The sequence below is a fragment of the Chelonia mydas genome, chromosome 1 (genome assembly GCF_015237465.2).
Source record: "Chelonia mydas isolate rCheMyd1 chromosome 1, rCheMyd1.pri.v2, whole genome shotgun sequence".
Taxonomy (NCBI): domain Eukaryota; kingdom Metazoa; phylum Chordata; order Testudines; family Cheloniidae; genus Chelonia; species Chelonia mydas.
The window spans coordinates 238,897,835-238,909,976 of NC_057849.1; the positions used below are offsets into that span (position 1 = coordinate 238,897,835).

Below are 12,142 nucleotides of genomic sequence, written 5' to 3' on the forward strand. Positions count from 1 at the left end.
ATCCTCACAAGTAGGGGGTGAGTAAACTGAGTCTGAAAGGGGAAGTGACTTTGTACTTCCAGGACCTGCAACCAACATATGGCCCCACTTTACGCAAGAGCATCGGGGGAGCTGAGGTTTGTGTGCTCTTTCCTCCTATTCGTGCATCCCTGCTGGAGCAGCCTGAATTTGGTCTAGCTCCCTCTGTTCTTATAATCTGGTGAAATCTTGACTGGAGCCTCAAGAGGTAGTTAACACACTGAGTAGGAAGAGGAGATATTTGTAGCATATCCTCAGAACAAGGTCATTGCATCATGCATTTAATATGCAACAGGATTTGGCCATGCAATTTACATTGAGCAATATGCACTCAGTAAAGTGTCTTCGTGGCCTTCGAGATCAACAGAATAAGCAGCATCCTTTATTTAGTCACTTTGTGCAGTGCAGTTCTAATGCCTCTCCGTGCGGCCACAATCTTGCTTCATTCACCAGGCAGCACAACCCTCCTTGAAAGAACTGTTCTAGAGCAGCCACCTCCATGTGGGAGACTTTAATCCCTCTTAAAATTCTGTTTTCCTTCCTACTGATCAAGTTCCTTTGGGTCATGAAGTGGGAAAGATTATGTTTAGCTCCTGGGGGATGGTTAGATAAAGACACTGTCTGGTTTCTTTTCGGGTCTCTTTCTTAGAGCAGGTAGGAAAGCTGCCATTTGCCCAGATTTCTCTAAAAAATCAAATATCTGCTTTCACTATTTCTTTTATTCTATTGCATAAACAGTGGGGAAATGCTTCTCTGCTCCTTAGTCTCTGTGCATTCTGCTCTCCCTTGATGTCTCCCACTCTGGTTGCCCTGGGTTTCCTGCTGCTGCCATTGCTGCTGAGAACAATGATGAATGCTGTGTGTTTGAAATGCTCTGAGCAAGAAAATGCCTGTTTTATCCCAGAATATTTAGACAAATCTAAATTTAGAGTAGAGTTTATTTTAAAAAAAAAAGCACCAGCCACAGGCATTAATTAATACAACTTTTATATGACTGTTTCTATAAACAGTCGTAAAATCATGCAGTTTGCAGAAGAATGGATCTGGAGCCAGATACTAACTGAGAGAGAGGGTGGAATTTAGAGGTTGAAATGGACATGTTAGGCCAAATTCAGCCTTGATTAACTCCAGTGATGTTTTATGGTCCAGCTATTCACATTATTCTCTATTATATGGTTTCTTTGACTTTCTTCTGAAGCATCCGGTACTGACTAATGTCATTACCAGGACGCTGGGCTAGATGGGCCACTGCTCTGAGTTAGTATGGCAATTCCTTTGTTCCAGTAGTTACACAGGGATGAATTTGTTCTGCTGAAAGATCAATAATGGCTGGATTTTTAGCTGTATTCCCCATGTTAAATGAACTTTTGTGACATGGTAAAGAGTTATATCAGACATATGCTGTCATATCACAGTCTTTCTCTGAGCGTTGTCTCTTAGGCCCTGTCTCTATTGGCTATAGAAACTGTGTTTTAATAGTACAATTTCAGATTTCTATAGCACCATCAAATCCAAGTCTCTCAAAATGCTGTATAAACATTAGCTCATATAACCTCACAACACACCTGTGAGTTGGGGGAATATTATCCTCCCTGGCTTTATAGTGGGAAACTGAAGCACAAAGAGAATAATATCACAGGGGGAAACTGAGGAACAGAGGCTAAGGTCTCACAGTCACTCGATGGCAGAGCCAGGAATAGAACCCAGATTTCCTGGGCCCTGTTCCTGGGTGGTAACAATTAGCACCGTAAAACAGCAATACCCAGCAAAGCCATGGCTGCACTGGCTGGAGCTAAGCTGCTATTTTAGACAGGGCTCTGGAATTTTTAACCACCATGTCATGAGACCCTGCTCGGAAGATTTGCCTGACAAAATGGTCAAAATACCTCTCTGTGTCTAACAGGAGCCCACTCAAGCTAGCCTTAGCATAGCTGCACTGTTGCTGCCAGCTGCTGTAATATGGATGCTCATTTTTCTCGTGTGGGCAAGGCCCTACAAGACTGCTTGCCCAATCAGTATATGGAAGACAGTTTGCTGGGCTGATCCTATAGCACTGTCCTGGAGCAGGGCTTTAAAAGGACACTGCCCAGGAGCTTTCACACCCAAATATTCACCTGATTAGTCCTGCTGTGAGATAGCATGAATGAGAGAGACTTGATGATGATCTCAAAAGCAATCCAATGTATCAGCTGTGACCTACCCCAAAGACTGTTTCCTCTGCTGGTAGTTCCCATCCTTCCTTTAGGGTGGAAAACAGTCTCTCCAAAGTAGAATAAACTAAAATTAAACATTTCAAATTTTTATTCAAAGCCTGAATGTTTCATCCAAAACTAGAATAAAAGTGTCTTATTAATCACAGACAACACATTATCTTACATTGATGTTCATGGTTATTCAGCATTCCCAGTCAGATGACAGGATCCTAATGCATCCAGAAAGGACAATGGACATCTCCACACCCCTTGACCCTGGTATCTACAGAAGAGTGGGACTCGGACAGTCACCCTTATGAGCCCCTCCAAAGGCCTGCAGTGTTCAGGGCTACCATGCAAAAAATCAGCATTATCCTATATTTTAGTAATTGGGTCGCATCTTACAGGACACCAGAAGTCCTGGTTAGATTTTAAAATCACAGGCTTGATTCACCCCCCAGGCCCTGAGTTGTGTGCTGTCAAGTGAGCATACAACAACCTTCCCAAGGAAGAGCTGAAAGACCTATTTCCTGGAACACTTAAAACTAGGTTGGACACAATGCTAGAAGTATATTGTAGTGAACAGCCCTGCATTGGCAGGGAGATGGATTGGATGATCTAATGGTCTTTTCCATTTCTAACTTTATCATCCCATCCAACTTTAATTCCTTAACTCGTCTTCTTAACAACACGGCCTCTCATCTCCTCTCCACCCCCGTTCCTTTCCACCCTTGCTTATTTCCTCCCTTTCTTTTATCCTCAAACTCTCATTGAGTTCCTCTCCTTCAGCCCTCAAGCACACTATCATATCCTCTATCCCACCTGACTCGCCAGCTAGTAGAGAGGAGAGACCCCAATACTAGAAAATGTAGCATAAGGGCCAATTGTGCACTGGCCAAGTGAGTGACTGGGGGGGCGATCCCATGGCCAAGCAGAGCTCACACTCAAGAAAGTTTTCCTGATATTCAGCCTAACATTTCCCTTCCTTAATTTCATTCCATTCTCCTTATTTATATCCCACTGTAACACAACATAATTCTCCATTCAGATGTAAACTATGACCATGTCATCCCAGAGCCATCACTTAGCCAAGCAGTGCGTATTTAGCTCCTTTAATAATCTTCTCTTGTATATCAGTTACTCCAACCCTCTGATAATACCTGTTGCTTTTCTTTGACCGCCTTCTAATTTGTCAATATCTTTCTGATAATAAGGTGCCTAGAACTGAACTCTGTATCTCAGTGCCTGGCACTATGTCCCAACTCCAGTCATACCAGAGCTACATTGAGAGGGGATATTTCTTCTCTGCTCCTTGCTGTGATGCCTCTGTGAATGCAGCTTAGAATTGCATTGGCCTTGTTTGCTATCGTGGTGCTTTGCTAACTTAGCTCTAATTTGCTGTCCACTCTCATTGCTAGGTCTCTTACATCCTCCCAGGTTTCTCCAGTCCATTTTGTATATTTTCTTTGGATTGTTTTTCACCAGTGGTTCAGAATTCAATTTCATTTTTTGCACCTTGTTGAATCTGTTTTTAGTTATTGCCTCCTTGTGTTTCAGAGGTGCTCAGAGACTGTAGTGACTGAGCACTGTAGAAATAACTATACATACAGTTGTCAAATTAAACCTTTTCCAAGTCCCTTTGTATTACTGGTCAGGTCCCAATAGTACTTTCAGTTCATCTTTCTATTGCATTCTTTTGCTGCTTACTCCCTCTTCTAGCTTTGGGAGCTAACACAGATCATCAGCAGAATCATCTTCCCAACTGCTGTTTCTCATCAGCGTTTGTTTCAGTCCTTCGGATAGTTTTCAAAGCACATGGCAGTTCTCTTAGCTAAACCAACTTGGATTAAATTGGGTCCAGATTATACATGGCAGTACATAGATGAAGGTGTGGGGAAAAGGAGTCCCCCACTTTGCACAGCTGTGCAGGAGCCACACACAATAACAGTCCCAATGCTTCCTGCACTAAAGTCTTTGCAAAGAGAGTGAGGAAATGTTACCCCAAAAAAAGGCAACTTTTTTCTGTGAGTTTTTTTTTTAGTCATCAAAATATGAAAAATTCAGCCAGTTCTATAGATGGTCAGATAACTGGGGGAGGTTCAAGAAAAAATCATCAATATTTTTTCCAATTTTTTCAATCTTCCAAAATGTTGATGTTTTTGCGCCAGCTCTGCTCTGTGCTACTGCTCACTCCTGCAGGATACAGAAATCAGGGTCAGGAAGAGGTGGGGATCTACCCCTCTTTCTGCCTCCCTCCCTCCCCAATAAGCCCGAGTGGGGCCAGTATGTTGGGTCCAATCTGCTCCATTCTAATGCATGCAGCTCATTGCACCTCCAACCTTCCATACATAAGAAGCAGCCCTGGAGAGAGTGTATTTCTCTGAGACATTATCATCCCTGTGCTCCTCTTAGGGCAGTTGGGCTCTGCATTGCCCCCTGCTCAGGGCTGGAACATTCATACCACAGTTTAGCCCTTTGAGAAGCACAGCATCAAATCCTTGACGAAAATCCAGATCTGATTTATCTACTGCTTTCTCTGCATCCACTATATTTATAATTTCATCATAAAAGCAATCAAGTTTGGCAAGATTTATTCTTTATAGACTCATAGATTTTAAGGTCAGACAGGACCATCGTGATCATCTAGTCTGACTCCTGTACATTGCAGGCCACAGAACCTCAACCACTCACTCCTGAAATAGACCCACCAGCCAGACACCTGGGAAAGAATTCTTTGTAGTAACTCAGAGCCCTCCCCATCTAGTGTCCCATCACTGGCAGTTGGAGATATTTTGACTAGCAGTCACCCATCTGTAGGCAGTCTCATCATACCATCTCCTCCATAAACTTATCAAGCTCAGTCTTGAAGCCAATTAGGTTTTTTTGCCCCCACTGCTCCCCTTGGGAGGCTGCTCCAGAACTTCACTCCTTTGATGGTTAAAAACCTTCATCTAATTTCAAGCTTACGTCAGTAATAAAAATGTTAAATAAGATTGGTCACAAGACCGATCCCTGAGGAACTCCACTAGTAACCTCCCTCCAGCCTGTACAACCTTTCTGTATGACCTGTTGTAGTCACCCCTTTAACCAATGCTTGCACACAATTAAAGTCAAACTAATAGGCCTGTAGTTTCAATTAAGGCACACAATTAAGGTCAAACTAACAGGCCTGTAGTTTCTTGGATCACGTTTTTTTCCCTTTCTTAAAAATAGGAACTATATTAGCAATTCTCCAGTCATAGGGTATGATCCCCGAGTTTACAGATTCATTAAAAATCCTTGCTCTTGGGCTTGCAATTTCTTGTGCCAGTCCCTTTAATATTCTAGGATGGAGATTATCCGGGCCCCCCCTATTTAGTCCCATTAAGCTGTTTGAGTTTGACTTCCACCTCAGCTGTGGTAATTTCTACCTCCATATTCTTGTTCCCATTAGCCACCCTGCCACTACCCCTACACTCTTCACTAGCCTCATTAAAAATGGAGGAAAACTATTTGTTTAGGTGTTGGGCCATATCTAGATTATCTTTAATCTCCACCCCATCCTCAATGTTTAGCAGTCCCACTTCTTTCCTTGTTTTCTTATTTATATGGTTATAGAACCTTTTACTATTGGTTTTAATTCCCTTTGCAAGGTCCAATTCTGCTTGGCTTTATCCAGTTCTCACTTTATCCCTACACTTTCTGAGCTCCAAGGGGGAAAGCAAAGTAGTCTGAAACATCATATGTCAGTGTGTCCCATAACAGTGTTAGATGAAACTGAGTAGAAGAAGGTTGTAAGTGGCTGTCATGGGGAAGGATCAGCAAGGTAACCCATCTTCATTCCTTCTAGGCTCTCTGCTTTCTCTTAATCACCTGTTTGAGATCCTTGATCATCCAGCTTGGTCTGCAACTCTTCCCTACAAATCTATAAATCCATTCTGCTTCCGTCTGAAATTGTGAATAATTTCCTTGCTTCATTTATAGTGGATATTGTATTTGTTACCTTGAAGGTGATCTTGTCTTGTCTGTCACCAAGTAGGTGATCTTGTCTTCCTGAGATTTGGCTTTTCTAAAATTCATAGATTCATAAATTTTAATGCGAGAAGTGACCCTCCTGACCGTTTAGTCTGACCTCCTGCATAACACAGACCAAAAAACCTCACCCAGTAATTCCTGCATTATGTCCATAATCTGTGGTTGAGTGTGATGGGGCGTCTGCCCCACACTAGCCCATAAAGGGTTAAGAGAACCCTAGAGAGGCTGCGCGATAGGCCGTCAATTGTAGAGGACCCTAGGGAGGCTGTGCAGGAAACAGCCAGTTGGAGACAGGCCGCGAGGAACAGTCAGTCAGGGCCAGGCAGGCCCATATAAGAAGAGCTGCATCGCAGAGCAGGTCAGTCACTCCCTGGAGCTTGGGGAGGAAGGAGGACTGGCTGCCTTGCAGGCCGAGGGCAGCTAGCACCTTGGACAGAGTAGTGCTAAGTAGGATGAGGGGAGCAAGAGCGAGCTCCTGGCTGACTGCTGGCATGCTAAGGCCCTGAGACAAGGGTGGAGAAGATGCTGGGGCTGTGGGGAAGTGGCCCAGGGAAGAAGACTGAGGGATTGGAGGGGATGCAGCATGTGGCTGCCATCTACACAGTCCTTGGGCCGGGACCTGGAGTAGTGGGCAGGTCTGGGTGCCCCCCTTGTCCCAATCGCCACTGGGGAAGTGGCTGGGCAGTGGACTGCTGTTCCCTCACAAGGGGGGAGAACTGACTGTGACCCAGCCGGAGGGCTGTGTCCTGAAGAGGACGCCGCAGTCCTTGGGGTGACACAGGTCCAGGAGCAGAGATGACGGTGGGCAAGACACCACCAGAAGAGGGTGCACTGGCTAGCAGAGCTGATCCCTGGGACATCCAGCAGGAGGCGCTGCAGTGGTGAGTCACACCCCGTCACATTGAGCTATAATGTATCTTTTACAGACACATTTATTGTTGATTTAAAGATGTCAATTGATGGAGAATCCCCTAAATCCTTAAGTAAATTATCACCGTGGTTAATTATCCTCGCCTGTTAAAATTTTCAGTTGTTCATCACATATTTTAACCTCTAATCCTTGTTTTTCTTCTCTGTATTTGCTCTAGTTTTTCTCTAATCCCATTACATGTGTGGGAACCAAATCTGCAAACAATATTACACCTGCCCTGTGTCTGATCCTTTCCTCCATCGTTTTGCAGGTGATTCCCCCTGCGTATACATTTGAGAAATGCTTGATGTGGCATTACATGCTATGCTCATAATGATTACACTTTATATTCAAGTTCCATTTATAAATAGTTTATGACAGGTTATTAAATTATTAATAGATGTTTTAATAAAAGCTTAATCCATTGTTCCGCAGTCCAGCTGGTCAATAGGTTGCTTCTAACAATCTTTTAATATGTTTTACTGATGTACTTTTAGCTATCTACTACTCCTGTGGGTAACATGGTTATAATATCTAGTTGTCTTTTATTAACCCTTTAAAATCATTTATAAATTAAACCTTAATATGAAGTGCAACCCTCATCATAGTATGTAATTTGCTATCTACTACAACCATACGTTTTCTGGACTCACTTGTCAGCTTCCAGATACAAATTAGGGGGTAGCTGTCTGGATAGTTTTTTTCCTGTACCAAAGTGTTGGACTTCACTAATAATAAACACTCACATTCACAGATGTCAGATCAGATTAAGGGTCCAGTATTTTCCTGGTTCTTCCTTGATCCCATTTTTGCTTCTTGTTGTCCTTTTTCCTCCCTCGGTTCATTTTTTGCCTAGATATTATTTAGTTCTTTAGTCCAGGGATTGCATCTTAGATTTGGTTGGATAGTTCCCGGCACAATGGGGTTCTCATTGAGACCTTGAGGGTGGAACCCTAATACAAACAATAGGTAATAATAAGCATCCTTTATACTAACCCAACAGTATAACTGAGATCAGATTCTGACCCAGTCTAAATTTGCCTCTCGTTTACACTTGTGCAACCCTTTTGACTTACTGGGGTCACATGCATAGGAATAACGAAGAGCGGGATTTGGCTTAATATATTTAGTACTTCCTAGAAGATGGAGGGAGAGGGTGGGACATAAAAGTAAATCCATAGAAATGATCCCAGGCAAAGAATTTACATGCATCCTCTTCAAGTGAGGAGCAAGTGCTGTTCAGTAGGGATCAAAGGTCAGGAGGCTTTTTTTAGAAGAGGTGATGCTGTCCCTTTAAAACAGGCTCGGAGGGAGCTTGTTCTGATCTCTGATTGGATGAGCTGAGGCCTGTCTTCAGAAATCAGAGTAATCCTGGGTGATTTTATCCCACTCCACTTCCCTAAATCTGCTGCTATTGCTGCTTTGCATGGGGATTAAAGGGCCAGCGGTGGATTACGTAGATGCTGTTGCTGCAGAGCTCCCTCAAGTCTCTTCCATTCCTGCAGGGCACATAAGCTAGACGGGACCCAGTGATCACCTTGGCAGCCATGGGGCAGCTTCTCCCAAGTTTCCCCTCTCAGTAACTCCAGCATATTCTTTGCAAACTTTTATCTGCAGCTGTTGGGTGTGAGGCTGTGCAGTCCTGTTGGAGCTTTTCTCCATTTGGACAGGGACAGTGCAGAGTGACGGCACAGGGTGGCAGCAGCATGCAGGCTTAAGTGTTCCTAGGACTCTGCTCCCCAACCCCACTCCCCAGCAAGACACCATGCTGGGGCCTGTCTGGACAGTGCTGGGACCTTCATAAAGTGGCAAATGTGGCTGGGAATCTCTATGTCTATACAACTGGTCCTGTTGCTGATGGTTTTTGCCTGGAGAATGGTGCCAGGAGCCATCCTGTGGCTTTTCCTCTCACTCAGCTGCCTCCTGCCTTCTGCTAAGTCCCAGGCAAAGATACCACTGGAAACGTAAGTGTTTCCCCCATGCCTCTTACCCCTTTACCCACATACTCCTCTGCCCTCTACCACCCTCTGCCCTTCACTGTCTACTTCCCTCTTCTGCTATTGATGTCCCAGTCCCCATTCTGCCATTCATCGTCCCTTTTCTCTCAGTGTTCCTTTGTCCCCTCCCATAACCAGCGTCAGTCCCTTCCCTTAAGAGGCACCCACCTCCCCACCCTTCAGAGATGTCATTTGTCTGGGGGATGACAGAGCTTTAATTGTACTTTTTGCATGGAATATTTCTTTGACCTGATTTTTGCCCTAGATGCAAAATCTCGCTTCACCATCAGGTCCAAGCCACAGTGGGAATCATTCCCATGGACCTGGGCTCACAGACAGAAAAGGATTGTACTTAAAGTGTACAGAATAGGCCAGTGGACTGGGACTCAGAAGCCCTGAGTTAAATTCTCAGCTCTGCCACTGGCCTGCTCAGTGACCATGGGCGAGTCATGTCCCTCCCCTTGCCTCAGTTTCCCCATTGGTAAATTGGGGATAATGATACTGACCCCCTTTGTGTAGTGTTTTGAGATCTGAAAATAAAATGTAGTAGATAAGAGCTAGGTGTTATTATTTATTGTAGTCTCTAGTCAATTTCCTCAGCTCTGTTTGGTGCACCAGAAGGAGAAGGCAAACATGGTATAAAGACAGCATATACTGCCCCTGATCTCTGGGGCAGCTGGAGACCAGTTTGGTTGCTGGGACAAATTTGAGCCACCTCAGAGGTGCACTTATTTTATGCGGCTGTGTAACATCCTCCTAGGGCAGGGCTGTAGCACTGGTGCTCTGTGATATGTCTGAAGTACTTGAGTGAAGATGGGTCATTCTGGCCATCTTTATACGTAAGATCCAAATTATTTTACTGTTCCTCGTACTTCTATATGTTACTGGTACTATCCCCTTACACTGTCTCTGTATAATATTATTCCAAAGGCTTACATAGCAATGACTATTATGCACACGTGTGCAGTACATGTATGTACTGTACACGCACATACATATTTTAGTGTATGGAGGCATGCCGGTCATATCACCTCTCTGTGTTTCCTTTCCCTATTTGTAAAATGGGGATTATGACTCTAATCTTCCTTTATAAAATCCTGTGAAATCTGCAAATGAAAAGCACATTAGAAGTGCAAAGTCTTCATAGCATTATTGTATTGTGTGTGCCCTGCATTTGGTATGCAGGTTTTCATACATGTATCTGTGCATTGACTTTTTACACAAGGGTTTTAGTATGTGTATACAGCCTTCTGGATGTGTCGTACTTGTGTGCATGTGTTTGTGCGTGCACTTTGAGGGGAAGGGGAGTGCGTGTGTCTCTCCACAGTCATGGATGGCTAGCCAAGGGCTGACACCGTGCTACAAAGTGAGTCCTGCCTTGGTGACAAATCTTTCTTTGGCAGGTTGCCATGATACTCACATCTGAATATATAGAGTTAAAAGTATTGGACCTTGCTAAGCTGCTTTAAGCAACTTAACTACTTTAAGGTTAAAAATATATTGGTGTAGAATTTTTTATGCTACAATTTATTTGAAAGGGAAGAGATTTGGATATTTCTGCCTTATTCGGAGGGCTTGGCTCAGAGAGGAGAGAACACTCCTGACCAGCAGTGATTGTGTCTCAGGATGCTGTTTTGAGGGGAGGAAACCCTGCTTCTCATTCGATGGCTGAAAGAAATGACATTGTGCTGGAGAAACAGTTACATGAACTAAAGTATTGAAAAAAGTTTACGTCTCTTCCTGAGATCAAGAGGAATGTTTTGCATTCAAACAGCTCAAGGCCTCTTTCAAATAGACCCCAAAAGATTCCATCCATGGAATTCTTCATGTATTTACCAAGAAACCCACACATTCATTGCCACCCTTGGGGACTTAACCCTGGGCATCTCATAACATTTTATCATCGACTTTATCCTGGCTGCTGCACCATGAAATCTTAATAATTGTGGTTATTAAATCAGAATAACCAGGTAGCTACTGACATTTCAAGGCTTTCCCCCCAGAGGGACAATTCTGCATATTAACTGGGGTTGTGGGAACCACCAGTCACAGAACAAGTTTTGATGCAATCTGGTGAATATGAGTTTGGTTCTTTGTTAGATGATTGAGAGAAGAGGACAAAGACAACTACCTCAGGTTCGCCAAAATGCACCTGCCCCTCCAGCAGCCCCCAGGCTTTCATGAAAAATAATTGTCCGTGGGCTGTCTCAGTGCCCTTCTTGGGTCCCCATTTATTTCTGACCCCTATTGACCTACAGGAACCCCCCTTTTACACTGCTCTGATGAGATGTGTCTGTATGCCACCAGTTGCCTGACCTATGTCTCTCTTATCATTGTGCCTAATTTGTCTTCTCATGCCTCCCCATGGCTCTTCTCTTCTTTCTGGCCTTCCATTTGTCACCCTGTAGTTCCCCATCTCTGTCCCCATGACTCCCCCTTTCTGTCCCCAGGCTTCCCCCTAACTCCCTGGCCAGCACTGTCCTTCTCTTTGCCTGCAAGAAGTGTAGATTCTCCAGTACCCCAAGTGCCACACGTAGCTTTAAGAAACTCAGCAGAGAGGCAACCAACAGGTTTAGGGAGGCAGCCAGAGAGCAGTCAATAGAGATGCTGCTGTGCCCCTAACACAGCTGTGCCACAGCTGCCTGCCCATTGCCACCGTCCCAGGATATTGCCTAGGAGTCTGCAGCAGTATTTCCAATTCCAAGCATTCAGAAATCATGGGATTGGCTTAAAAATCATATAGTTTTTTAAAAATAATAATAATTACAGGTTCTTTTATTTATTTCCTGGTGATGGAGCTTTTAGGGTTCACATTTTCAAGCTTTTCTTTTGCAACCATGAGGGCTAGAAACTTTCATTTCTTCTCTTTTTAATGAGATTCTCATGCAATCACATGATTCCAGGAGCCCTGGCTTTGAGAAAAAACACCAAATATCACAAGACGTGATAAAATCCAGAGAGATGGTAACACTGCTGCAGTTACCTGGGCTGGCTAGGCAACCTCCCAGAAG

The 12,142-nt window shown here is 44.0% G+C and overlaps 1 protein-coding gene across 5 annotated transcripts in view; it reads left to right on the forward strand.

The window, feature by feature from the left end:
* Positions 1–12,142, forward strand: part of CACNA2D4 (calcium voltage-gated channel auxiliary subunit alpha2delta 4) — a 203,355-nt gene that overhangs the window by 18,798 nt on the left and 172,415 nt on the right. For 2 of the 5 annotated variants that reach the window (XM_037877767.2, XM_043540200.1), the window contains exon 1: positions 8,840–9,098. The exons of 2 other annotated variants lie outside the window; for them this stretch is intronic. In XM_037877767.2, coding sequence (XP_037733695.1) covers positions 8,947–9,098 — 152 coding nt within the window. In that variant the 5' untranslated portion in view covers positions 8,840–8,946. Of the gene's footprint in view, positions 1–8,510; positions 9,099–12,142 lie in introns of those variants that run through there. One more of the 5 variants, XM_043540189.1, reaches the window with a different exon arrangement.